Consider the following 26,375-nt stretch of genomic DNA (forward strand, 5'->3'; position numbering starts at 1 on the left):
CCTGTGCTTGGGATGGGACACTGTTCACAGGGCTTATTCCAGGCTCGGCCAATATTGTAGGAACAGCAGCACATCTTCTTGGTCATGTTGAACAAGAGCTCTCCATCACAGGTCTGGTTGTCAGCATAGTAGTTTCTGTAGCACAAACTTCTTCTCATATCTGGAAGGAAGGAAGGAGGAGGGGATCAGTGATGCCATGGGGACATCACGACAGACTTCTAAGGGGGCACTGAAGGAGCGAGTTTCTTTTGAATTGTATTGTAACTTGACTTTGTTGAGGACAAAGCCCGCTCTTACACAGCTTTTCATCTGTCTATGCCGCTGTAAGAAAAACCTTTGAGAAATGCATTCCCTGGTATTTTTTTTTTGCCACAGAACTAAGTCATTATGGAGCTGCAGCATTAATAAACTTTACATGACTCTCCACCCCGTCTCCTAGTAACAATTCTCCACTGCTATTTGGCAGTCATTTTCTCATTTCCGACTCATGATGTTTTAATACTGTAGGTCAGTGCTGTAAATATAATTGTATAAAGATACACCCAAAATCAAACAAAAGAAGTACTATGAAACCATTGTTTGGGGTTTTCCAACATTACATTTTAAAGAAAACTCCCAACCACCCACACGAGGTGGTGAGAACAGGCCAAGCTCAAGGTTTCAGGGGAGGGGTTCTCACAAAGACAGTGGCCGGGCGGCAGCACTGGGCCTGATGATCACATCACACTGAGGACTGAGAGCTGGACTTGTCTGCTCTTTCCCTCTTTGCAGATGAGGACCAACCCTGCATTATGAAGAGAAGCTCGGACTTACCCATGCAGTTATTTCCCCCATTCACTTGCATGTAGTCTGGAGGGCAAATACAGGTGTAGTTGCCAACGGTGTTGTAACACGTCCCTGGACCACAGATTCCGGGAGTTTCGCATTCATTCACATCTATAATCCAAAGCGAAAGTGGCATGTGAATATGGAAACTTCACTCTGGGCAATGGCCTGGCACTTAGTGTCACTATAAATAATGACGACAGAGGAGAAAATCCACAGGGCACTTTGAAATCCGGCTAAGAGAAACAGATGTCTAGTTCATGCACATCCTTTATCTGTGACGATATATATGTGCATTTTTTGAAAAGGAGGTTTCAGACACAGAAGCTTTGCTTTCTGGTATGAGTTCCTAATAACTGAGTCCATAACATCCCCAGAGGCTTATAGAGACAGACATGTGGAGAAAATACAACTTTCGAATGTCCTTCAGAAAGACAAGTATGTACACAGTACTGCACATGCTCACAAGAGCTTTAGATGGACATGATGTGTCCTGAAGCCATGGAGAGCTGGATTCACGTGCCTGCACTGGCCAGGGGGCATGGAGTAAGTCTTCCACACCCCTTCCCTATTTTCAAACACAGGGGTTGATTCTAGTTTTTGTGAGCTCCATGGGTCTTAGAGCTGCATCATACACACCGTGATGGCCAATTGATACTCAACAAGGTTGTCACTGCGTCACGTAATAAGCCTTTTGGAGAACCAGAGGACTATTTTTCCCCCAGAATGCAAGAAGTCTCCTCCCTAACTAGTCATGTGACTCCTCTGTGCATGTGAAAACCATCTTTCTCAGCCTGGTCTATAGTCCAAGCTCTCAGAAAGTTAAAGTGGTCAACACTCTCCTCTTCCAGTAACACAGATGCACAGGAGTCAGCACATCAGGAAACCAAAGGGGCTACCTTTAAAAGAAGTTCATCTAAATGCATTAGCACCAATGATAAGTGGTGAAGAATAGGAAGGAGGTGAGCCCAGAACTAGCCAGAATAGAGAAGTCACTGAAATGAAACCTAGGCTACTCTACATGGTTTTTCTGAGGAGCACAGAGAACCCTTCGTAGGCATAAATGGGACCATACCCAACATAACAAAACTACCCTTTTCTCAGGCGAAGAGGCAGACTCGGGGAGTACTGGCATTACGACAATAACATTACGTCAGTAATATTAGTGCAAGCTGCCGCATGTCCTATTTACCTATGTTCACATTTCGACCACTGTGTTCTATTGCTAAATTTCAGTTTTCCTGGCTTTTGAGGTCAGTTCTCAGCACTGGGAAGAACTCGTCATCCTATAAGGGCCATTTACCATCACACACTCGGGTGTCTTCATTCAGGAAGTAGCCCGTTGGACAGCGGCACTGGAAACTACCAAAGGTGTTGATGCACTTCCCGCCCTGGCACAGCCCGGGAAGCTCCTGGCACTCGTCGATATCTAGCAGAAGGAAAACAACAGTATTTCTTCAGCGCTATAAACAAACCCAAGGCAGTTCAAAATGCATGCACTTTAATGATAAAGGAGACAGAATTACCTTCCAGGATAACAGTGATGGGGTTGGGTCGAAAACCTTCTCCTCCAGGACAAAGAATTTTGTACTCAGCTGTAAAAAAAAAAAAAACAAAAAAAAAACAAAAAACAACCAACCAAAGTGAGTCCTTTTGCACATAAAATTTCTAGAAATGGTATCCTCAAGAGAAAAAGCCAACTGAAAATATCCATTTTCAGGAATCTTTGGCAGTCACCCCCACCCATCTGAAGCAGGTGCATTCCCGTATTTCCTGGTCTATTTCCTTATCCCTGTCATCACTCCTTCTTAAAGATTTTCTTTCCCTTTTTATTTTCTAACAGAGTCCTTTGCCACTTTTAGGTTTTGGTCAGTCTTGCTTTCTGGCAATTACAGCTTCCCTCAGTAATGCTAATCAGCCTGTTTCCAAAACCCTTTCCAAACAGAGCCTTAGGAAAAGCTGCTTTTTCTTGGTTTCCACGCTACTTCTCCCCTTAATGACTAGAGATCTCTGCTGTCTAACTGATAGTAATGCCGATGCCCTTGCTTTCCAAAACCAAGTTTTTACAGTGTCCCTTGATTTCCCCATTCATTCTGTCATCCAAGCATTTTATTCAAAAACCTTTATTCCAGTGCCACGCACCGGCCGTGAGATACACACAGGAACATGTGAACAAGAATGGCCAAGACCTGCTGTGCCATCCTGTGAGCATCTACAAGGATCAATTCTTTCATCGTCATCATGGTCTTCCCAAATCTGATAATCTCCCTCTTGGATTTCTGAAATTCCATGTATATACATGCATGAATTTATATTTGCATTTATTCCAGTTTTAGCTCAGAACCAGTTTTCGGTAAGCTGGACCTCTATTTGCTAATCATTATTAATCAATAAAGCTGACTCCCCCACTTAAGCATACTGGTTTGCTCCTCTCATCATCAATGAAATTAACTACTGTCCTCTTTTGCTTTTTCTCTTTTCCCTCCTTTTAAGTTCCCACCTTCACATCACGACCTTCCTCTAAGGCCCAATTAAAATATGCACAGTCATCACCACCCTCTGCCAATCAGGACTGATTTTCTTTCTGAAGAGAGAAAAGAAGTCTGCTAAGCATTCATCGCTGTGTTGAGTGCTTTACTTAGGTCATTTCATTTAATCCTGTAAGGCATTTTATGATGAGGAAACTCAGGCTTGCTAAGTAACTTGCCCAATGTTACGTGAGTGGCAAATTCCAAGGAGCCCTACTTGGAACCAGGCGTGCTGCTCCTCCCACGCAGGGCACTGAGTTTGCCCTTCTTTTCTCTCTTATTGAGGCCTACGCTGACTTATATGTTTGGGTCACATTTTACTAGACTGTATACTCTCAGAGGGCAGGATCTGGTGTAATTCATCTTTGCACACCCTAAGTATGTACTCTAGGCACTCAAAAACACTTTCAGAAAAAGTGAATAGATGACCCTTCAGCAAGGAAGAATCAATGCCTATCCCAATATACCACATAAGTAGCAACCACTGATCTTTGCCCAAGAAGCTACATCTGACTCTGAATCATAACAGCGGCCCACTAAGAAAAACTGGAAGCCTTTTCATTTTAGAAGTTGTTGTTTATGTCCTTAAAATCACATCTAGAGTTTTCTTTAAAGTCATACTGTAAGGATGGGGTCATTGCCTATCTCATATTTGTTTATAGGGACACTTAAGTCTGTCCTAGAGATTCCGAAACTAGCCAACAGATGAGAAAGGAGAGATCAATCACTGTGTTCCTGGAAAGTAAGCAGTGAAAGTGACTTGGCCCGGAAGGTGTTCTTCAACATAATGCAACCCTCTTTTCACTCAGATGGAAGTGATGTGACCTGCCCGTGGTGTAAGCCGAGTGGTGACACTTTCTGACTACCAGGTTGAGAGCAGGATCCCTCACAGAGCAGAGAGGACTGATCTCCCTTCCCTGATTGAAGGGTAGAGACCAGTGGCACCGCCCTCCCTCTGTGGTCTCTATTCTGTGATCTAGCAAGGAGAACTGGCCTGAGGTAGAATAATAATAACAAATAAGAGGATGTCCACTTACATGTGTTCACAGCAGGGCAGAGCTCACAGGGAGTACCCCAGGCTTTACCCAGGGAACAGCAGCAGGAAGCCTTGGAAACACCTACTCCAATCTCATTGGTACAGGCTGTATCTCCATTGTCTCCTCGAGGTCGAATATCCAAATAGCAATTTCCAGAGCGGGTATCTATTTACCATATACAAACAAAAAAGTGTCAGGCAGATTGTTTCTACGTGATGGTTGAAAATGTAAACCCACTTCAGAAACTCTCTCAGAAACTGTTTAAAAACCAAAATTGACTCTAAAACTCTCTAAAGCCACCGCATCATGGCTTACTGAGAAACTTAAAAGTGCCCCAACACATATACTGGAAATTTACTTAGAAAAAAGGAACCCAGAAGTATAAACCAGATTTAGGAAATGTTTACATTTTCACATTATTAATTTGTTAAGATTTGAGAATGAATATGTAATACTTTAAAAATAACAAACACCTGGCTGGTGTGGCTCAGTGGATTGAGCATTGACCTGCAAACCAAAGGGTGGCGGTTAGATTCCCAATTAGGGCACATGCCTGGGTTTTGGGCCAAGTCCCCAGTTGGGGGTGGGCACATGAGAGGCAACCACACATTGATGTTTCTCTCTCTCTCTTTCTCCCTCCCTTCCCCTCTCCAAAAATAAATAAAATATTTTAAAAAGAACAACAAACAGTATGCTTTCCTGAAAAGTGTTTAAGATCTTACCGACACAACCAACTCGAGTTGGGTTCAGCTCAAAATCGGGTGGACAATCACAGGTATAGCTGCCTGGCGTGTTGACACAGTTCCCACTGATACATGTGGTCGGATCCAGACATTCGTTAACATCTAAAACCAAACAGCAAGGGGAAGAACTGTCACCTGGGCCAACGTGGGGAGGACAGCACCATAACACAGCAGCACCACAATCCAGGGTTCCCACTGAGAATTTTTAAGAGTCACTCATTACAACACCTAGAAATACAGTCTCCCACGTCTGAAATAAAACCCCTCAGGAAGGAAGTATGTCACAGTCTTTGGTCTTGTTCCCCCTGGAACACATTTAGCATTCAGATTTGTCATCAGGAGAAAATATGACTTTGGAATGAGGAGAAATATTCCAGTTGAGGTAACAGAAAGCAAAACATTACTGTGACCTTGGCCAACCGAAAATTCAGACACAGGTTTTAAGAAAATATATTTAATATGTGTGGCTTGTTATTTCTTCAAATTAGAGCAAGATGTCTCAGGGAGCCCTTGGGAGCAGGTGGCTTCTGCTGCTTCCCCACTGGGTGTGCCGGCCTGAGAGCAGCCAAGGGTGAGCACAGGCGCGTGCTTGAGGCTTCACGTGTTTCCCCAAGCCTGCTACCAGCCTCTCCCCCATCACTGAGGCTGGGCTGAGTACTTCCCTGTCAGTTTCTAGTCCAAATATATGTACAGAATCCCAGATCTTTACGACACGTGTTTTGGCAAATTCTGACTCTGTATACAGTCTTTTGGTTTGTGTTGAACACTCGTGAAATACTCCAGAATAGGTGAACTGATTCAGAGGGGAGAGACTGAAAAATGAGGATGACACTTTTCCCTTGGGACCGGCCCCTTGAACCAGGAACCTATAGGTTCAATTACAGAAAATTACTTTGCTCCCATCTCATGTGAATTGGGAGGGACAGGGAAGAACCACAGAAATGAGATGAGACAGAGTTATGCTGATGGTGATTTGGGGCACAGAGGACAGGGTATGCTACATGGAGAGGCAACTTCTTGTGGGATGCTAGAGGCCCAGCCTGCTGTCATGATACTCTTTAGATAAATCAAGAGAAGAATGAGTGCCTAGTGCAGAGAAGTTTGGGGAATATGCCAAGGTTGTCCATGCAGCTTACGGTCATAATCTAGGAAGCCACCGCATCATGGCTTGTTCAGGTTGATGGAAACATCCCTTTCTTCCTGAGATCCTGACAAGCCCATGCAGAATGGAACTTGTTTCCTCAGTATCCCTGAATGGAAGGGTGGGCTATGATGGGCAACAGCAAATGGCTTTCAAAGTCCCCACTCAGTCCAAAGTAAACAGAGAAATAGTCTATGGGTGTTCCTATAGCTTTCCTAATGTTTTTCACATGCTCCCGGAGAGTCCCTTGCTTTACGAGAGGATGACTGACATACCAGAAATGGGCAGCTGAGTTCTAGGTACCACATTCTCTGGTGACCACTGGCAGGGCAGGGGTGGGAAGCAGTGAGTACTGTTATGGAGGACTGCAAGGACAGACCCCATGATCTCCAAAGGAAACTCTCTGAAAATGCCCCCAAGGAGGAAGGGAATGGCTGGGAAGCCTTATAACTGCAGCATCTCTGGAACATTCCTCTGGAGCCACAGCTCGATTCTAAGGTTACAAACCCTGCTCCTTCAACTGCTTTCAACTCTTTCCTCTACATCCTCATATCTAATTAGTTCCAGGTCTCAGAGATTTTATTCTGTGATACCTAATGTTTCACCTGGCCTTTTGTTTGTGATTCTATGAATATCCTAGCGGAATCCCAGCAGGCCCCAACAACCAAGTCCCCTTGGACCCTTGGGAGCACATTTTGATGCAAACAGATACCTTACCTGTGCAGTTCCCGCCACTTCTGTCCAGTTCGTAACCTATCTCACACTCACAGCGGAAGAGGCCGGGAAGGTTGTGGCAAGTTCCAAAAACACAGATGTTCGGAAGGGAGCACTCATCAATATCTTGGAAAAGGGTTAAAAAAAAGGCAGGTATTAAATTTATTTATTTTTTTTGCTAAAGACACTGAACAATGTAACCAGACAATTAATACTACCTGGAAAATGACAACTACCAGATATCAACCTGGGCGCTTCTCCTACAGACTTTTAGATGGTGCGCTACATATAGCGAAGTCTCTTGGGTGAGAGCCTAATTTCTCTCCGCCCTTATCACACACCAAGTACTAAGTGGGCTGAGCATTTTACATATATGTATATCATTTACGGTGTTTCACACAGGTCCAAATGACTTTCATGAAGTAAGGGCCAAAAAGACCTCATTGGCCTAAATTATTTTTTTTATCTATACATTCACTACTTTTGCTGTGGGTTAATATTTGAAGAATCACAAGGCTTTCTGGCAACATTCCCAATCAATTTTATAACCCCTGTAGCCCTAGTACTGTGGTGTGTGTGTGCTACTGTGGATGGAAATCTAAAAACTGCAGGCCCTCTCCCAGGCCTCCGTCCCCACCCCACATTAGCATTCTGCTGGTGTAATTGGCACGTGGGCGCATTTTCGGCCTTCAGACCAGCTTTAAATAGCCTGGACCACTCTGCCAGCGATGATTTATATTAAGAACTAACAAACAAACAAAACCTTCCCTTGTAGCATTAAGAGAAGCAGAACTTTCAATGCAACTATTTATGTTACCAGAGGTGGCACAGTACCTGTTTTCCTTGGATGCCCGGAGGAACAAAAGTAAACAAGGCATTAGGCACATGGTCAAGAGCATAATCTGGTTTCTTGACTCAGAGGAATTTTATATCAAACTTTGCATGTTTAATATAAACTGTATAAAGAACACCCAATGATTCCATAACAAAGAAAAGTATGTATAGAACTATATGAGGAAACCAGCATAACGTCATAGCTAAAGACTGATTTTAAGTTAATGTCTTATTAACAAGCAGTAACTATTAGTTAAGACATTCATCAGGATCTTGTTTACATTTCTACTGTCAATTGTTATCATTTATTTATTTCTACTGCAATCTTTTTAGTTCATTGTAGCTACTAATTCGTCTCAATGAGGGATAATGCAAGTACATTTTACAAGGGTGGCTAAAGGAAGAATCTTGCATCTCCTAGTGGGACACATCCTTGGCCAACAGGCTCTCAGGACTCTTCCTGTCTGACCGACACTTGTCAGAAAGACAGAGTCCTGAGCTGAGAGATGTCATGACATTTGGCATTATCCCGAAGGGCTTCCTACTGGACAGATGTGCAAAAGATATTTACAGACCATGTGAGACATATGTACCCAGGACACTTTTCTACATGTGGAAGAGACTGTCTACTCCGTTATTCTAAGGCCTTGGTTTCTAGAAACCAAACCAGAACAGACTCAAAGCTGTGTTTCCATATCTAAAGAGAGTCCTTCAACAGGACATCAGCAGGGGACCAGCACTTTGAGTTCCTTCCCCCAGCAATGGAGAAAAGAGTTGACCGCACGTGGCAACCTTCTCTTGCCTATGACCAAGAGGTGTATTCTTGCGCACCATCTAGCCAAGGCCAGATGTGCAGTTTATGGCCAGAGCACACTGTCTCTGCACAAAGAGAAACGAATGATCTCACTGGAAACCTAATCTCTCCACAAACGGAGGTGATGAGGTGGAAGCCAAAACACACCTAGTTAAAAGATCAAATCAGGACTGTTTAGACACCCTAATCGCCTCAGGCCTGCAGGACCCCCGGCAGCTCCTCCGTCAGTTACCTTCACAGGCTTTCCCGTCAACACTGGGCACGAAGCCCATGTCACATTCACAGCGGTACCCTCCGGGGGCGTTTAGGCACTGGCCATTGCCACACAGATTCAGATTCTCCGAGCACTCGTCGAGGTCTACAGCCGGAAAGAAATAACAGGTTACCCTTTCTCAGTCAGGAGGTTCCCCATTCCACAGATCCAACCATTTTTGCAATTGTCAGCTTGATGAGTGTCGTGGTGTTTGGTCACACTTTCTACTTGACACATTCAACCTCATTTCTTTCTCTCTCTCTCTTTTCAGTTTAAAAAGAAAAACTAGATGCTTTATTGGCTTTATTTTTTAATTTAATTTATATTTTGTTGTTTACACTATTACAGTTTATCCCAATTTTCCCCCCTCGCTCCCCTCTACCCAGTCCCCATCCTCCCTCAAGCAATCTCCATACCATGGTCTATGTCCATGGGTCCTGTATGTAAATTCTTGGGCTACTGCATTCACTATGCTGTACTTTGGATCCCCATGACTATTCTGTAACTACCAATTTGTACTTCCTAATCCCTTTACCATTTTCACCCATCCCCTGGATCCCCCTCCCATCTGGCAACCAGCAAAACGTTCTCTGTATCTATGATTCTGTTTCTGTTCTGCTTGTTCATTTATTTTGTTTTTAAATTTAATTGTTGATAGATATGTATTTATTGCCATTTTATTGTTCATATTTTTTATCTTCTTAAAGAAGACCCTTGAACATTTCACATAATACTTGTGTGGTGGTGATGAACTCTTTTAGCTTTTTCTTGTCTGGGAAGCTCTTTATCAGATGAACCCAAAGAGGAACACATTAAAACACATCATAATCAAAATGTCAAAGGTTAAATACAAAGAGAGAATCTTAAAAGCAGTAAGAGAAAAGCTTTTAGTTACAAACAAGGGAGCTCCCATAAGACTGTCAGCTGATTTCTCAAAAGAAACTTAGCAGGCTAGAAGAGATTGGCCAGAAGTATTCAAAATAATGAAAAGTAAGGACCTACTAAGTAGATTACTCTTTCCAGCAAAGCTATCGTTTAGAACTGAAGGACAGATAAAGAGCTTCCAATTTTTTTTTCTTTTTGGAATGCCAATAGTGAATATTCATTGAACATCATACTCACGTGCTAAATTATCACTAATGATGTAAAATGAATAACTTAAACAAACCATCTAACTGAGGCTTTTTCAAGCAGACTCATCCACTGTATCCATGAGGATACACCCATGACAGGAAGTAACACGCCATGGTTCGGGCCTATTTCTCAAAGTTCAGTCTCTGCTCTAATGGGCAGCAAAAGAACTAGAACGACTATAGAGAACACTAATAATTCCTGGATGCTTAATCTTACCAAGTTCTGTTAATATAATCATGGGCATTAAATGTCAAACACAAGAACCGTATGTGCCTAACACATGAAACACTCAATATTTTCTAAAAGGTGCTGGGAAGTTTATGATGAGAAAACCTCACCAGGTTAGGGAAAAAACAATTTCAAAGATAATAACACTTTCAGGGAGTTAAAAAAAAAATCCAGGCACATCCTTTAGTGGGCCTCAGCCTCTTTTATGTTTAAAGGACTTCTTGTGAGCAAAATGCACCAGATAAATGAATACTCCTAGTTATGTGAGCAGCTATGCTACTTAATGGCCAATGAGGAACGAATGTCAGTATCTTATTTAATACGAAAGTCCTTACATAAAAAGTGTTCTCTGTGTATAGATGTTCATGTAAGTGAATGTACCAGGTAGGGGTGGGCAAAAGTAGGTTTATAGTTGTGAGTACACAAAGTAGTTTATTCTGGTATTACTATTTATTATTTTAAATTATATAATATTATTAACCAACTTTTGCCTACCTCTATTTACTTGATCATAATGCTAATCATAGATATTCAAATATAAGTAGCAATTCATTCCTGTTAATTCTATCACTATCAATTATACCTAAAAAACATGTCCTTGACATATTGTAAACCTGGAAGTGAATGAATTCCCAGCAAAGCAGATACAAAACCCTTGCTTATGCCAATGTGAGATGATGGATGATGACCCGTGGGAGAAAAAGACATACTGTTGTCACAACCCAGAATACCTAATCCCTTTTCTTTTTGCAGATTCCTACAGCAACCTCACTCTCAAGTGTGGGACGGAGAACGAGTCGACAGTGAGAAAAAGGCACAAAAACATAAAGGCTAAGGATTATAAAAGGCAGTGTGTGACTCATTTTAAATTAACGGCATCATGACACACAGCGAGATATACTGAGCACTATGAACTATATACATATATAACTGGCTTCTGTGCTTTCCCTAATTGATAGTTCCCAATTTCCATTCCACGAGGATCTGGTTTCAAATAACTAATCTTTTACATTAACGTTGTCCATAACTGACCCAGCCTTCAGAAAGAATTGAGGGTCTGAAAGACAGGGCACACTTTGCTTCTCCGACTGCTGTGTACACAGCTGTCCCCACCCAAACGTACCTGTGCACGTGAAGCCGTCACCCGTGTACCCTTCCTTGCAGAGGCAGCGGTAGGAGCCCATGGTGTTCTTGCAGTCAGCGTGTTGGCTGCACATGTGGGTCCCATTGGAGCATTCGTCCAGATCTTCGGGAAACAGATCACATCGTTGTGAACAGAAAGTGTGCCATTTCTCATCAGTCATACACAAATTAAATTTTTCTTTACAGAATTCATATTTTCATATTCATAACCTCTGCCATTCCTGAGAAGCACTGTCTGTTATTCCCAACGCACCTGTGCACTTAATGCCATCTCCAATCCACCCCGGGCTGCAGCTGCATTTGAAGCTCCCTGCTGTGTTGGTGCACACGGCATGTCTGTCGCAGTTGTGCGCTCCAATCTCACATTCATTGATGTCTGAGAAGATAAGCAGCAGTTTGAAAAGGCTCAGCACAGACGCCGTTGTGGTCTTGTAAGTAATGTACAATAGCAACTCAGCAACATCAAAAGTGGACTCACTTTCACACTTCTCACAGTGTAATACAGACTGGGTTAGCAGCCACGTGCATACTCTACATATACAGAAAAGCTTCAAATTTTAATTGTAAAGAAACAACAGTGTGATGCCACTTGCTAGTATTAACTAATTATTTTCCATTATTTTATGCAAATGTCTAGTCACTGCAAAACAAAAGGAACCTTTTCCCAGTGGATGAGATTAAAAAGTGAGTTGCCTAGTGGTCTATGGTATTAACTCATGGTCACGCATTTCCACAGCCAAAATTTTTATTAAGTCAACCATACCGACAAAGGAATACAGTGGTGTTGGCCTATAAGAAAGCTTTTTTGGTTATATTCTATATATTAAATATATTTTATTCTTAAATATAAGACACTATTATTTAATTATGCTTTATTTCTTATGAAAGTTTTACTGGAGGTATTGCTAATTTAAGCATTTACAGAGAATTGTCCTTAAGGCAGTGTGAGAGCCTTCTCTTCTCTAGCTTCTTAGAGTCCTAGCATGTTGGAGACCCAAGCCTTCTTGCACAGCTCATGTGAAAATCAATCCACTGGATATTTATCTGTAAAAGGAGTGCCAGGTTAGGGTCACACTACTAAAAGACCCCACATTCTTGAAAATTCTCCCTTCTCTGCAATTTCATCCCCCAATTTAGCCAAGACAGATTGTATAATATGAAAGTGTTATAATAAAGAATATAAAGTATAAAGTGAAATATGTTTGTTTTCTGCAAAATTGTTACTTATAGTAAGATATATATATATATATTTGGTCATTGCCTCCATTTTTGGCACAGAGCTCCAAAACCTTGGCGTTTCCTAAGTGATGAGAGCCAGGAAGGTGTCGGTCATTATACGAATGAGACGGCTTTTGGACCTCATCTAAGCAGAGGGCTGCTTGCAAGGAGAACCACGCATGCCACCAGAGGTTAAAACTTGCAGTGCCACTCCCCCGACCTTAGGGCAAGTTATGGGAAGAGGGGTTGAAGGTTGAATCAGTCCAAGGCCAGTGATTTGATCACTCATACCTATGTAAGGAAGCACCCACAAAACTCCAAAAGAACAGGATTCAGAGAGCTTCCAGGTTTGGGAACACATGAAGATTCAGCAAGAATGTGCTCTCTGGGACAGAGTTCCACACCCCTTCCCCATTTCTTGCCCTACACATCTCTTCTATCTGGCTGTTCCTGAATCACATCCTTTTATAATAAACTGGTGATCTACTGAGTACAGTGGTTTCCTGACTTTGGCGAGCTGCTCTCAAAAACCAATCAAACCCAAGGAAGCAGCTGTGGAAATCTCTAATTTATAGGAATTAAGACCAATACGTCAGAAGCACAGGTAAAACCTAGACTTGGGATTGGCATTTGAAATGGGGGCAGTCTTGTGGGACTGAGTCCTTCACTATTAGAAGATAGTGTCAGAATTTAGTTGAATTACAAAACACCTAGTTAGTGATCAGAACTGGAATGGGCAACATAATCTTATTTCCTAAAATTAACCCATTATTATTAAAAGCCAGGTACTTAACCTCATAATAAAGTTCTTTAAAACTAAGAACAAGAACTCACAGTGATGGATATTATGACTTTATAGGGAAACCAACGCCTAACACAAAACTTAGGTGAAGAAGGATAATTTTAGCATACAAAATGTTGCAAGAATTTTCAGTGATTGCTTGAATAGTGGCATGAAAAAGAAACTGGGCAAGTAACTTATGTTTACCCTTTTGTTTATTTAAGAAGCCCAATGAAATAATTTGAAAGTGTTTGGAAACCTGCTGTTTGCCAAATAGTTTATCTGAAGCTCAGAAATGGTCCCAGGATCTTTGGCTTCTCCAAAACGTTTAGAACACAAAATAAAATTATAACATTTTCCTACAAAAACATTTTGCAGTATCACTAATAATCACAAAGTGAAAACATGCCGGAAAGAGTGTTCTTACAATTATAACGTATCATAGGGTAAATTTTCATGCAACCTTGGCAGCCACCTGAACCTAATGAGTTATTAAAGGCAGGTCAAGGGAAGCACACACCAGGCAGCTTTAGACTTGTGACTGGGAGCTTTAACCAACTGAATAATTGAGCATGGCACATTCCAAGGAAACAGGGAGGCAGGCTGGTCCAGGTATAACAGTGGTAAGTAGGCACGGGAATTCAAGAAAGTAAGCCTGACCTAACGGGCTACCAAGCAGGGCCATCAATACCTGTCTCTTCCTCAGAGAATCGACCCCCTCAGAGTTACTGATGCAAACCGGCACTTTAGCTGTCATTTTAATTTCTCTCCTTTATTTGTCATGATCTCTGACTTAGGTAGAAATAATGAGCTTCAACTGCCTAAGTATTGAAGCCCCCGAAAGTTATAAAATCAAGGAATTTTCTAAATGGAAAGAATTTAGAATTCCACCTACCCAATCCTCACTTTCTCAGAGGAGAATACAGAGTTTCTCAAAGGTATGGGGACTTTCGAGAGCCCCAGAGTGAGTGAGGGGCAGAGCCAGGACCACCAGTAAGGAACTCACCCTCCCCGGCCACTGCATAGTGCCCTTTGCCCCAGGCCACAGCTGCCTCCCGGGGCTGATTTGTTCAGATACATTAGGACTTTAGGACCTGTTCTATGGAGTTTTCGAAATCTTGGTTAGCTTAACAGACTGATAGACGTCTTCACTAATCTTTTCACTGAGCATAATTTTCCAAGATTATCCTAGCCTTTCAACCTAGTAATTTTGTAACCTTTCTCTTTCCTGTTTTCTAATGACCAAAGTTACCTCATTTTTATACAGATCTTCTCTATCTTCCATAAATAGTGTTGCAATTAAGGAAATTACAGGTTCTTTTAAAAGGAGAGTTTCCCTCCTTTTCTATCATTAATAATATGCTAATATAAATTTTTCATTCGAGAAAATATGTGCAATTTCACCACACTTTTTCAAGGTGAGAAAAAATTATATTTGCAAGAGGCCCTATATCGTGGGCTTTAGGACACTAGGGAGGAGCAGTTCAGGGGCCAATATTTAATTCCCCACTTGGTGAATTTTTGTATAAGCCATTGTCTCAATGACTTATACACTCAGTATGGGACAAGTGAATTAGAAAGATGTGCTCATAAAGTATAAAGACATCCCTGAATAAAAAGTTTCTGCGTGTGTGTATGACTGCACTTCATTATGAAAACAAGCAGAAGGGGAAACTGAGCCATAAAGAACACAAGCAAACAAAAATGCTGTATTCAAACACTGTAGTCTTCAATGATGTGAAGGAAACACAGCGCATGCTTGCCAAGAACATCTCTTTCTGTACAAATGTTCTCTTTCCCCCACAAGTTTGCTCCAGACAGAAAATTCCTTTTTAAGATTAAGAATAAGCACAAGCCAAGAAAAGCAAAGAAATTCAAATTTGGGGCTGATACTGTAACCTCCATAAACCCACCAAGCTCCCTCATAGACTCCAAGGTCCCGAGTGCATGGCTCTTTTGAAGGGGAAGGGTGTGGTCAGAGCAGACCCCAAGCACAGCTCTGGCTTCCTCTGACAGTTGTGCAGGGAATGGCTGTATCACCCACACGAACACCTCTATTCCCGCCACCTTGGCATCAGTCGCGTGGACCCAAACCCAGCAGAGCTCCTTGACTAGGCATTGGGGAAGAGGACATCTGAGTGGAGAGGCCAAATGTGAAGGCTGCACGGATTTCTTAATTTAGATCCACATTTGAGCCAAAACCATTTAACTGAACACCCAACGAGTTTTCATAGGCTGAGCGCCAGGGGAGGACAATTAGCAGTGATAAGAAGCTGGAAGGAAATAGGTGCAACTCCTGAGTGCAGGTGGTTTTGAAGTCTCTCGTTCTTTCTCATGGACGAGAAAGAACCAGCAACATTTCTCAACCAGCAACCCACCAGCAACATTTCTCAAGTGAGAAGCAGCCCACAGTTTGAGAAATGGAACCACCAAGAAATCCTGTTTTAACTAAGAGCAACTCTGATTTTAATGGTGTACCTTAATGACTGAATTAGCACATAGTGGGTGGGAGGGTCTTGCAAGTCAGCTTGTAAAAGCCAGGGCCCACCAAGAATGGCCCCTAGCAGCAACCTAGTTCTTCTTCCAACTGCCTGTCTGACTACAGTTAGGTAAAGTGAGCGGCAAAAGCCTTGCATGTGGGTCACAGGTTTCTGTGACCCAGCTCGCTCCCTTAAGCCAAGGACAGAGAGCTGTGTTCTAGATTTCAAACAAATGTACTTTCTCCCTCCATTAAATTGAACATTCCCCTCAATCCAAGATTTGGACAAGGCTGAAGGAGAAAAAAAATCCCCTAACATCTGTGTAGGCTGGGAATGTAAGTCAGTGGGTGGATTCTGAACACTGCTAAAGTGATTGGGGGAAAAACATGTTTATTCGTTAAAATGGAAACAATCAGCAATGACAAGGGAGCTGAAATATTTAGACAAAGCTGTAATGGAACGCAGAGAACATTTTTTTAGTTCTTATGAAGCAAAGTTCTTCCCTATAAAATAGCATGCATATTTTTATAATTCTTTTACAGGCTACTTATTTTTTAAATGTAGATATTATGTGTATTACACATATTTTACATGTATAGAAATATGTGTAGGGTATTTCTTTTGTCTGTCCTCAAAACATAGTTCCAGATCTGTTCTTCACTGTTATTGGTTGTGGACTTGTTTATCTCATTAGGCAAGATAATATCTGTGTTTGTATCAGTTGCCATTATAAAAACTTGTCTCTAATATGGCTATCACCAAGGTAACCTTCTGGTATTCTAAGTTGTGAGTGACACTAATTTTAAACTAAAAGCAGGCTAAAAGAGCCCTACTTACATGAGATTAAAAAATGTTTTGGCTCAGATTTTTAAAAACTTGTTTTTAAGTATACCAGACAAGCTGCCAATTCCTGTTTGTGGAAGTCATTATCAATCAAGTGTGATGCCCTTGGTTGTTAATAACAGTATTTACAGAGGACCTCTGTTCCTTTGCTCCCTAGTGCTTCCTCTCCTTCCACACTTCACTGCAGGCTTCTTACCCAAGGGGAACACTGCGTGACTGCAGAGCACCCTGGTGATTTCTTCCAGCTCATGAACCAGTGGGAGAATTAGGAATAAAACCCAGAGTCCCACTGCTCCGTGTGCAGACACTACACGCCGTGCTGCTGTGATGTCAAAGGGGCCATGAGACCAGTCTTCTCCCTGCAGTGCTCTCTGGGTTTCACATGGTTAAAGATCATTTTAGACTACTATTTAAAAGCAAGGGGGATGCTGGCCCTTGGGAGAAGACAGAGTACTTCTTGGACTTGAGATCTATGTTTATGCTCACATCATTTACAGAAAGATTGCTGTTCTTAAAGTAGAAGTGGTGTCATCTCATCCAGCATGGAGGACACGGCTCTCCCCACCACAGTCTCAGCGTCTGTGCAAACTTGATTAAAATCTGTGTCTAAAGCAACCTTTTAATATCCAGAGAGAGAGTTTCTTCCTTTAAACTGATTTCAAGAGTGTGTCAGTAAATAGCAGTGTAAAATTTTGCTAGACTAGAAGTTATGTCTTCAATTAAGTGGCTTCTAGACACGGTGTCTGTGTCTCATTTTATAATAACAACAGTAGCTACTATTTATTGACGAAGCTACTGAATGCCAAGCACTGTGCCAAGGGCATTATATACATTATATCTCATTTACCTAACATGAAATTAATGTCACATGAAAATTTAAGCTTTCTTCATGGTAAAAGGCCTAAAATAATTGGCTTCCGCACATGCCTCTGTTAGCTGAAATTCAGAGCATAAAAATTAGAGCAATCTCTTTTTCTTATAGGTGAAGACCATCCCATTGGGTTAACTTCTCCCTTCTTAAACATCACCGTTCTCTGGGGTGAATTTAGTGAGTCTAACTGAGCCAAACACTGCTGGTATTAGCCTCTATTCGGTAAAACACAACTTGGAACTGTCCCACCTTTCCCTTCATTCCTGCCTGACCACTGCCCTTTATTCCCAGTTCTATATTTAGACTGCAAGCTGAAAATAAAGTCCGAACCATAGATATAGTGAGTGAGCCATAGTGAGTGAACCATAGATACAGTAAGATTCATTTGAATCCTGGAGACCACACGAGGAGTCGAGACTTTAAACGCTGCGCTGTTGAGAGTGGACAGACCCTTCACCATGCTTCACATGACGTGCAGTACAGTGAGGATTAAAACATTCCAGCTTCATGCTTATTTTTATAATTTGACTAGAATCTGTCATTTTGGAACTCACAGTTATATTATTGGTGGTATTCTGTATATATGTAACTTTGAAACTTGGTATTATCACACGGTTTAAAATGATTATATACTTGGGGGTTTTCTTGAAAAATGTTGATATAATTTAGAAAAGGATCAGTACATGTACCACATTGCCAATCTGCAAATATTTTATTGCTCATTTTAAGTCATGGAGGCTTGCCAAATTGGCTGTTGGAATTAAAGTCTGTTATTTGTGTAGAAATTATGCAGTTACCTAATTCAAGCTCACCACTGGCTCCATTATGTTTTAAATTATGTTATATGCCGCAATCTATTATATTACTATATGTAATTACAGTAAAACTTTATTTATTATTCCACATACTTAACAGCATGGCCCAAGTTTGAAAATACCAACTAAATATTTGAAAACAAATTCACTCACACAGAATGACTTCTTTTATTTGACATTTAGCAGATAATCTAGAAATACTGTGAAAATATTTTCTTACTGGTATAATTAATGCTATTGGCATTAGACAAGCAAAATTACAAAGGGCTTAGTCACCACTACATAAGATTTATTAAATCCGAGGAAGAAAGACTTAATTGGGCTAATGCAACTTAACACATCAAAAATCTACTAATGGAAGGAACTAGGAGACTGATGAGAAATGAAATATATGGATCGTAAAACAGGATGTGCTTCTTTAAAAACGTAGAAGGCCTTCAGTAGAGTGGTGGCCATGGAGATTCTACAGCAGGGTTTGCTCTCATACAGTCCCGAGCCCCATAGTGACGGGACGCCTTCTGGGAAATGCGCAGTGAGACGATTTCATCACTGTACGAACATCGGAGTGCGCCATACAGACCTGGATGGTATAGCCTGCTAGTGGAATTGCATATGCTGGACTTTTACATGGTTGGCAGTGTGGTATCTGTTCACACCAGCATCACCACAAACACGGTGAGCTAAGGCGTTATCGCAGTGAAAACATTACTAAGTGACAGGAATTTTTCAGCCCCATTATAATTGTATGGGACCTCTGTTGGATGCGTGGTCCATTGACCTAAACATCAGTATGTGGCACATGACTATCAAGGAATATGAAGGTTTGGTAATTAGCATGTTAACCACTTTCATATAAAATGTGACGTTAACCTCATACAAATGTGATAGTGTTAGTTATGGTGGTAATTCATCCAATATATCTTGTTTCATAGGTAAAGAAAATACATTCTCAGTATACATCTAATCTAAAGTATGACAAATTTCAAAAAAGTGCAGGCTAAGTTAATGAAAAATGTTGTGCAAAATGCTCTATAATGTCATTAAAATGTTAATAGCTCCTAAAACTTGTATTAATCTATAATTGTGGTAGGGTCTCCTAATCATTTGTTTAATTGTCCAGTTTTTAAAAACATACCTGTACAGCCAGTTTTTCCCTTTTTGCCTGAATATCCCATATCACAGTGGCAGATAAATGAGCCTTTAGTGTTTTCACAGGATCCACTTAGACAGATGTTTGGATTCAGGTCACATTCATTAACATCTGTAAAACAGAGATATCATTAACACGTATAACCATTTATTTCTATCAGTGAGTACTTTTCCCCCAAGATAACACAACTGTGCTAAACAAATCAGAAAAGGTAAAATACTTTCACTCAAAAAAAAAGGTATCATTTGTGGAGCTCAATTCACATGTGCTTTCTACATTGCAGGCTACCCATGGACACTGGCGTCTTATCCGGGCCCTAAGCAGGAGGTCAGGTAATCAAATAAACTGACTGACTCCACGTAAGTATAGAGCCCGTTTATGTAAGTCTAGAAAACTTTTCAAAACAGTGTATTATGTTGCAAGATGAAACTTTTAATTCAATTTGCATGATGCCAACAATTTAGTTTCCATATTTTAAAAGAAAGGACAGATACACGACTAGTCTTAAGTGTAGGCAGTTACAAACTTCACATCTTCCCCAAATGAAAAAAAAATATTTTTATGACATTTACTTGAATTTCTGGGACTTCAAAAATATCCAGTAAGGGTTTTCCTAAGATATAAATGTGATACAGTTTAAATATATTCCATTTTAAATTCTTGCTTTGGGCCAAGATAGAGTAATAGGCACAGAGTCTACCCTCCCACCTGAAGCAACAACAAAAGGACAATCTAGGCAACAAAAGACAGTGATTCTCAGAGAAAGAGAACAAACTGGATGAGTTGTACAAAGGCTCAGAGGACTACAGAGGGAGAGTATAAGGCCGTGGCATGGGGAAGGGATGACGGGTGAAACCAGAGTATTGTGTGTCCTGGGTTGAGCAGATAAAGCTGAAAGTCCTGAAAGGCCCAGGTCACTGGAGGTCACAGGGCAGAGAAAAGGACAAATGGGAGCTGCAGAGAGAAAAAGCTAGAGAGATCTGCAAAAGATCCCAGACAAGTATTCAGATGAGTAATGATTAGTGGATGCACGTAAGGAAGCTACTCATAACTGGGAAAGTACCATCCGCAAGAATTCAAGGGAACGATCATCAGACTTCACAGAAGGCCTGGGATTGGGCCTATTCCCACCAGTCAGTTTGGAAAATCCCATAATTCACAGGTGTTTGAGTAACATGTCCAGAAGGGTCTTGCCTCAGTAATGGAGCAAAGTTAGCCCAAGACTAACTGCTGCTTAAAGCATAAAAGCAAGACTTTGAAAGGATCAATCTGTTTCCAAACAACTGGGTCACAAAATAAAGTTCGAGAATATTTCTAGGAATCAAAAAATATCTAGCACCTAGTAACTCAAAATTTATATTGTCTGGCATCCAATCAAAAATCACCAGGCATTCCATCAAGCAGGAAAATATGAGCCATAATGAAGAGGAAAGTCAATTTACCAAAATGACTCAGAACTGACACGGATGACAGAACTGGTAGAGCAAGCCACCAAAATAGCTATTACAACTGTGTTCTGTATGCTCAAAACGCTAGAGGAATGGCTGGACATACTAACCCGAGACACCAAAGTATAAAAAAAAAGACCTAAATCGATCTCTTGCAGATGAAAATTATAACATCTGAGATAATAGGATTAAAGGCAGATTATACACTGCAGAGGACAAGTTTAGCAAATTTGAATACACAGCAATAGAAACTCTAAAACAAATACAATCAATTCTAGAGTTTATTGCCTTTTGGCAGAAATAAATTGTGCTTGCCTTTAGTTAAACAAAAGCCTAAACTCTAGTTACAGAAAAAGGAGGACTGAGTGAACATAAGTAACGCATGGGCAAAATAAACTCTATCTGGAGTTGACCACTGGTAGCTCAGTCCACATAACATATCTGACGAGAGCATCATACCATAGTCATCAGAAAGTGGCTCTTTGAAATGCTAGTTTTGGAATATTAGCATTACATCCCCAAGTATCTTTACTATTCACATAGAATCTATCAGCTATCCAAAGTCATTTATATATAATTTAACAGTACTTGTGAATAACCAGAGAAAATGGAAAATTGTGTTTTCTTTGCTCACCTACACAAGTCTTCATGTCTTCGGATGCCATGAATCCATCATAACACAAGCACCTGTACTCTCCAGGTATGTTGGTACACTGACCACCATCACAGATATTGGGGTTATCTTCGCACTCATCAATGTCTGCAGAGAATGAAACAAACAACGGCTTGATATTGGTTCCGTTAATTCAGTGATGAAAAAGTTAACTGACCCAAGTCACATGAACTCAGCCTACTGGCATAAGATCATTAGTTCTCAAATTCAAATAAAGCTTTACATAAAATATCCCATCAGCTTATTGCAGACGAAAAGGGAGAGAACCATTTTCAAAATTCACAACCTGATGTTCAAGGTCAAGAGCCACATCCACTTAAAAGTCCATCATTTAATTCACAATTTTATCTCTGTGAATTTATCATTCAAAAATGATCATGAACCTTATATTCTCATCAAATTTAAATGCCTAAGATCTGTCATCTGTTTTACTATTATTTTGGAGTAAAAACTGGTTAATAAGCATATCTACTCAGATGCATTTTTAGTAAAAATATTTATTTTCAACATTCAGTTTATACAGTCTAATTTGCACCTAGGGCTTTTAAGGGAGATTCTTCTAAGTTCTTTTCTTAACCCAAGCCAAAATCAATACCTCTATTACCTAACTCATTTTCCATCCCTAGCTGCCTACATGGCTCTCTAGCCCAGAATGATACAACAGGAAGTGTAAATTAGACCAGCATTGCTCACATTTGAGCACACGTCCAAATCACTTCGAGGGCTTGTGAAAACAGATTACTATGTTCAACCCCCAGGAGTTTCTGGTTCAGTGGGTCAGGGGGTGGGGGGCAAGATTTTTCCTCTCTGACATATTCTCAGGTGAGGCTGGTGCTGTAGCTCCAGGCAACACACCCCAAAGAGCACAGATAGAAGCCAAGAGAGCAGCATCTTCAAAGCTCTGATCCATGGAGAAACTATTTTTACGTTCCACTTACTGAGCACGTGCCAGGTACTAGACTGAGTGCCACACAAACTCTTCCACACAGGGATCGAAACCCCATTTCATAGAAGAGACTTTCTCAAGAACCCACCAATAAAATATGTGAAAAAATGAAAATTTGGACTCAGAACTACCTAAGTCCAAAGCCCGGGCCCTGAACCACTCTTCCCAGGGACCTGTACTGAGAGATTTCACAGGAGGCTAAAACTCACTTACCAGTACATGACCTCTGGTCAGGCATGAGTGCGAATCCTGGCTGACAGCTACATTCATAGCTACCTTCGGAGTTTGTACAGAAGGTCTCACAACCACCGTTCATTATGCTGCATTCGTCAATGTCTAAGAAAAATAAAAAGAATATTACCTTTCTCTGTGTTTATGATAATGGCCTGTGTTTATAGTTTTTAGGCATGGATCAAGTAAAGCAAAAAAAAAAAATTAAGAGCATCCTCGGGCAACTGGAAGGCACTACATGGTTTGACTCCTTCAAAAAGATGAACTACATACCTACTATGTGCTAGGAATATGAATCTAATGGCGAATGAGACAGACACAAGACCGGCCTTCATAATGGCCGACTGCAGCTGGAGAGTTAGAGGGACAATTACTTCCACAACACGCAGTGCACCACACGCTCTGTGGGAGAAGTGCTCGGTGCCATGAGAACACATATGACAATGGCCACACAGGTGAAATTCTCTGGGTCACCGATTCAGTTATACACTTGACATTCAGCTTAATTAGCTGAAGTTCTAAACCTTTTCAAGAACCTGAGTTAGAGTTCTGAGTTGTCCTGGGCTACGTTTCAGAAGGATCCGGGCTGATTTATGACTCTGGGTAGAAACCATGTGAGACTTGGCAGTTCCACATGAGGTACACCCCAAACCAGGCAAAAGCTGGCAGTTTCTACAAAGTTTCACTTTGACTCTGGGCACAGTGAAGCCACGGGGCTCTCTGTGCCACTCTTTCCAGCATGACTAAACCTACAGAGGGCCAGCCACAAAGCACAAGGCCTGTCCCACAAAACCCCATCTTTGGGGAACGCCAGACCTGGCGGCCTCTATTTCAATGTAAGACATCGTGGTCTTCCTTCCAATAATTATTCTTTGAAGTAGTTAGACTGATCTAAACCCCCTAACGGCAGAGATTGCACCCTATGCTCTTTATCTTCTGCATGAGCCTCACCCGGCTTCATTTATCTCAGGTGGTTAGTAATCACTGGCTGATCTGCCCAGCTATACACGTGCATAAACAAAACAGGCACTGCCACTCACCATCAAAGCAGCATGTGTCAAATCACAGTTGTTAAAGCTAAAACAGTCCACATCTCTCATTTAACTGTTCTTTAAACACACAAGGGAGGTGAGGCCCGAAGATTGTGAGCCACTGGGAAAAGAATTTCGCTTACAAGGGAATAAGAAAGATTAAGTAAAAATAACTAGTGATGGCAACAGAACTCAGAGATCACAGCTGCATGCTTTAGAAAGAGACTAATCAAATAAAATATAAACCAACATTCGATATACAACTTACCAACACAAAACAGCCGGTCGGGGGTTGAATGATAGCCGGGGTTGCAGGCACACTGGTATTTCCCGATGAGATTCACACATCGGCCGTTTGGACAGAGGTTTGCACTCAGTTCACACTCGTTGATGTCTGTGCAGAAAATAAGAATGGCAAACATCCAGCCATCAGCTCCCGACTCTGGAAGACATGTGGGTCGAATGACTGACCACAAGTAAGTGGTCTGAAAGTCTTCCTCCTTACCTATACATGCAGAGATGTTGGGGGACAGCTGATGGCCAGGAGGACATTCACAGCGGAAACTTCCCTCGGTGTTCAGGCAAACGCCTCCTCGGCATAGGAGAGGATTCCTCTGGCACTCGTCAATGTCTGCAAAGTGGAAATGGTCCCTGGTAAAGATGGTGGTGGTGTCCTGCCCAGATCCCCACAACCAGGCCAGTGCACTCATCGCCCGGTTTGGGGAGATCCTGGCTGCTAATGACTTCTAGGTGCCCTTCTTGAAGAATGGCTGTCCATTTCATTCAGAAATACCTGGGAGACGAGAGATTATATTTCCCTCCATGCAGGGGGCTGCCCATGGCTGATAATTGATTGAACTGATGTGGAAGTCCAAATCTTGGCCTCCTTGTCTCAGGGTGGGACAATAATACCATTCACACTCCTGAGTCACCTGTGGAATCCAGTTAACGCCAAAATGGAGCTGAACTCTGTTTCTCTTCTTCTCCTTCCCTAACCTGCCTCCTCCTTACTTTGTTACAGGTTCCTCCTGAGAGCATCCCCTCAAAATAACCTCTCTCAGAGAACCTAATCTAAGGCAACCAGTTTAATTAATCTCCTCTGTAGAAATGTTGAACAGAGACCCTACACTCTAACCTTAAGTATAACTTATGTTCGATTTGTTCTCTCTTCCCTGGGGTTCCTATCCCAGGCTTCACACTCACTCCTTGGGGACCCATAACCAGTGTCCGGAGCCCCCCACCATCCCACAGCAGGAACTTCCTCACCCCTTCCACATGTCGGTCCCCCTGTGTGACAGACTGATTCCTGATGCACTGGTGAGGAGATGAAAACACTGGGGGAGCAGGAAGAAGCGAGGACACGGGCTACAAGTCCTCAAAGCCTCCTGGAATCCCTTTTCTCCTGTGACGACCAAATGGGCACACACTTACCCATGCAGTTCTTCATCATCATGAATCCGCTTTCGTAGCCTTCGTCACACTTGCATTCGAAGTCCCCTGGGGTGTTCACGCACTGGCCATGGCCACAGAGGTCAGGGGATATGCGGCACTCATCGATGTCTGCGCAAAAGCAGCAAGTGGCAGCAAGTGAGTATCAGGACAGCCTTCGTTCTTGCGGAATAAAGATGAAGAGCTCCACAGGGCGTCCCTCCAGGGTGAGCCCCTCCACTGACCTGTGCAGTTCCTCTCTTCAGAGTCAAGGGCAAAGCCACTGTCGCACCGGCACTTAAAACTGCCAATGGTGTTTCTGCACTTGCCATGGGTACAGAGGCTGGGGATCATCTTGCATTCGTTGATATCTTCGAAAAAAATAAAATGTGGGAAAAGTTTGTGAGGAACCAATTCGTTTTCAGTGCTCACCATTTTAAACTGAGGAGGTTGGAAGTTCTTGATATAAGGTCTTGGTAATATTCATTTTAAAGAATATGTGATAATCCACAGGGAATATGATTGTGGAAACATTTCTAGTCTTTTAAACTTCTATTTTAGAAAGCACTATCAGAGAAGTAAAGCGCGTTTACTTAGACTTGTAGAATCCAGCACCCTGTCTGATACATCCTGAACATTTAACTGTTTGCTGAATGAATGGTCTAAACCATTAGTGTCTAGACTTAAAGCACATAAGTGGTTATTAGAATATATTCCCCTCAGCAACCAACTGAGTGTGTACAGCAGTGATTTTCAACCTTTCTCAGCTCATGGAAGACATATCAAATCACTAAAATTCTGCAGCACACCAAAAAATATCTTTTTTGCCGATCTGACAAAATTGGGCATAATTTTGATTCATTCACACTCAATAAATATTGTCGTGTTGGCTGTTGTCATTTTTTCATTTGACAGTCTAAGGGAGAAGAGGTCAGTGCCCCAGACTAAGGTGTCAGGAACCGCATGCTTTAAGGACGCTGGCTGCACACCAGTGCGCCTCTGTGGCACCGGCTGAAAATCGCCGGGGCAGAGAAATGAGACGTTCATTTATGCTTTTTCACGCTTT

General features: G+C 41.7%; 1 protein-coding gene across 4 annotated transcripts in view; it reads right to left on the minus strand.

Annotated features, from left to right (window-relative positions):
• The window catches only part of FBN1 (fibrillin 1), a 227,932-nt gene that overhangs the window by 49,759 nt on the left and 151,798 nt on the right, over positions 1-26,375 (minus strand). For 2 of the 4 annotated variants that reach the window (XM_037054583.1, XM_037054582.1), the window contains 17 exons: positions 25,555-25,680; positions 25,313-25,441; positions 24,387-24,512; positions 24,150-24,275; positions 22,833-22,955; positions 21,635-21,760; positions 19,538-19,663; positions 11,648-11,770; positions 11,375-11,497; positions 8,869-8,994; positions 6,992-7,114; positions 5,113-5,235; positions 4,391-4,555; positions 2,352-2,420; positions 2,129-2,254; positions 814-936; positions 2-160 (listed from right to left, as the gene is read on the minus strand). In XM_037054583.1, the coding sequence (XP_036910478.1) occupies positions 2-160; positions 814-936; positions 2,129-2,254; positions 2,352-2,420; positions 4,391-4,555; positions 5,113-5,235; positions 6,992-7,114; positions 8,869-8,994; positions 11,375-11,497; positions 11,648-11,770; positions 19,538-19,663; positions 21,635-21,760; positions 22,833-22,955; positions 24,150-24,275; positions 24,387-24,512; positions 25,313-25,441; positions 25,555-25,680 (2,142 nt within the window). The remainder of the gene's footprint in view (position 1; positions 161-813; positions 937-2,128; positions 2,255-2,351; positions 2,421-4,390; positions 4,556-5,112; positions 5,236-6,991; positions 7,115-8,868; positions 8,995-11,374; positions 11,498-11,647; positions 11,771-19,537; positions 19,664-21,634; positions 21,761-22,832; positions 22,956-24,149; positions 24,276-24,386; positions 24,513-25,312; positions 25,442-25,554; positions 25,681-26,375) is intronic. The other 2 variants (XM_037054584.1, XM_037054585.1) reach the window with 2 other exon arrangements.

Source organism: Sturnira hondurensis, unplaced genomic scaffold (assembly GCF_014824575.4).
Source record: "Sturnira hondurensis isolate 20B ecotype Veracruz unplaced genomic scaffold, ASM1482457v3 Scaffold0008196, whole genome shotgun sequence".
NCBI lineage: Eukaryota > Metazoa > Chordata > Mammalia > Chiroptera > Phyllostomidae > Sturnira > Sturnira hondurensis.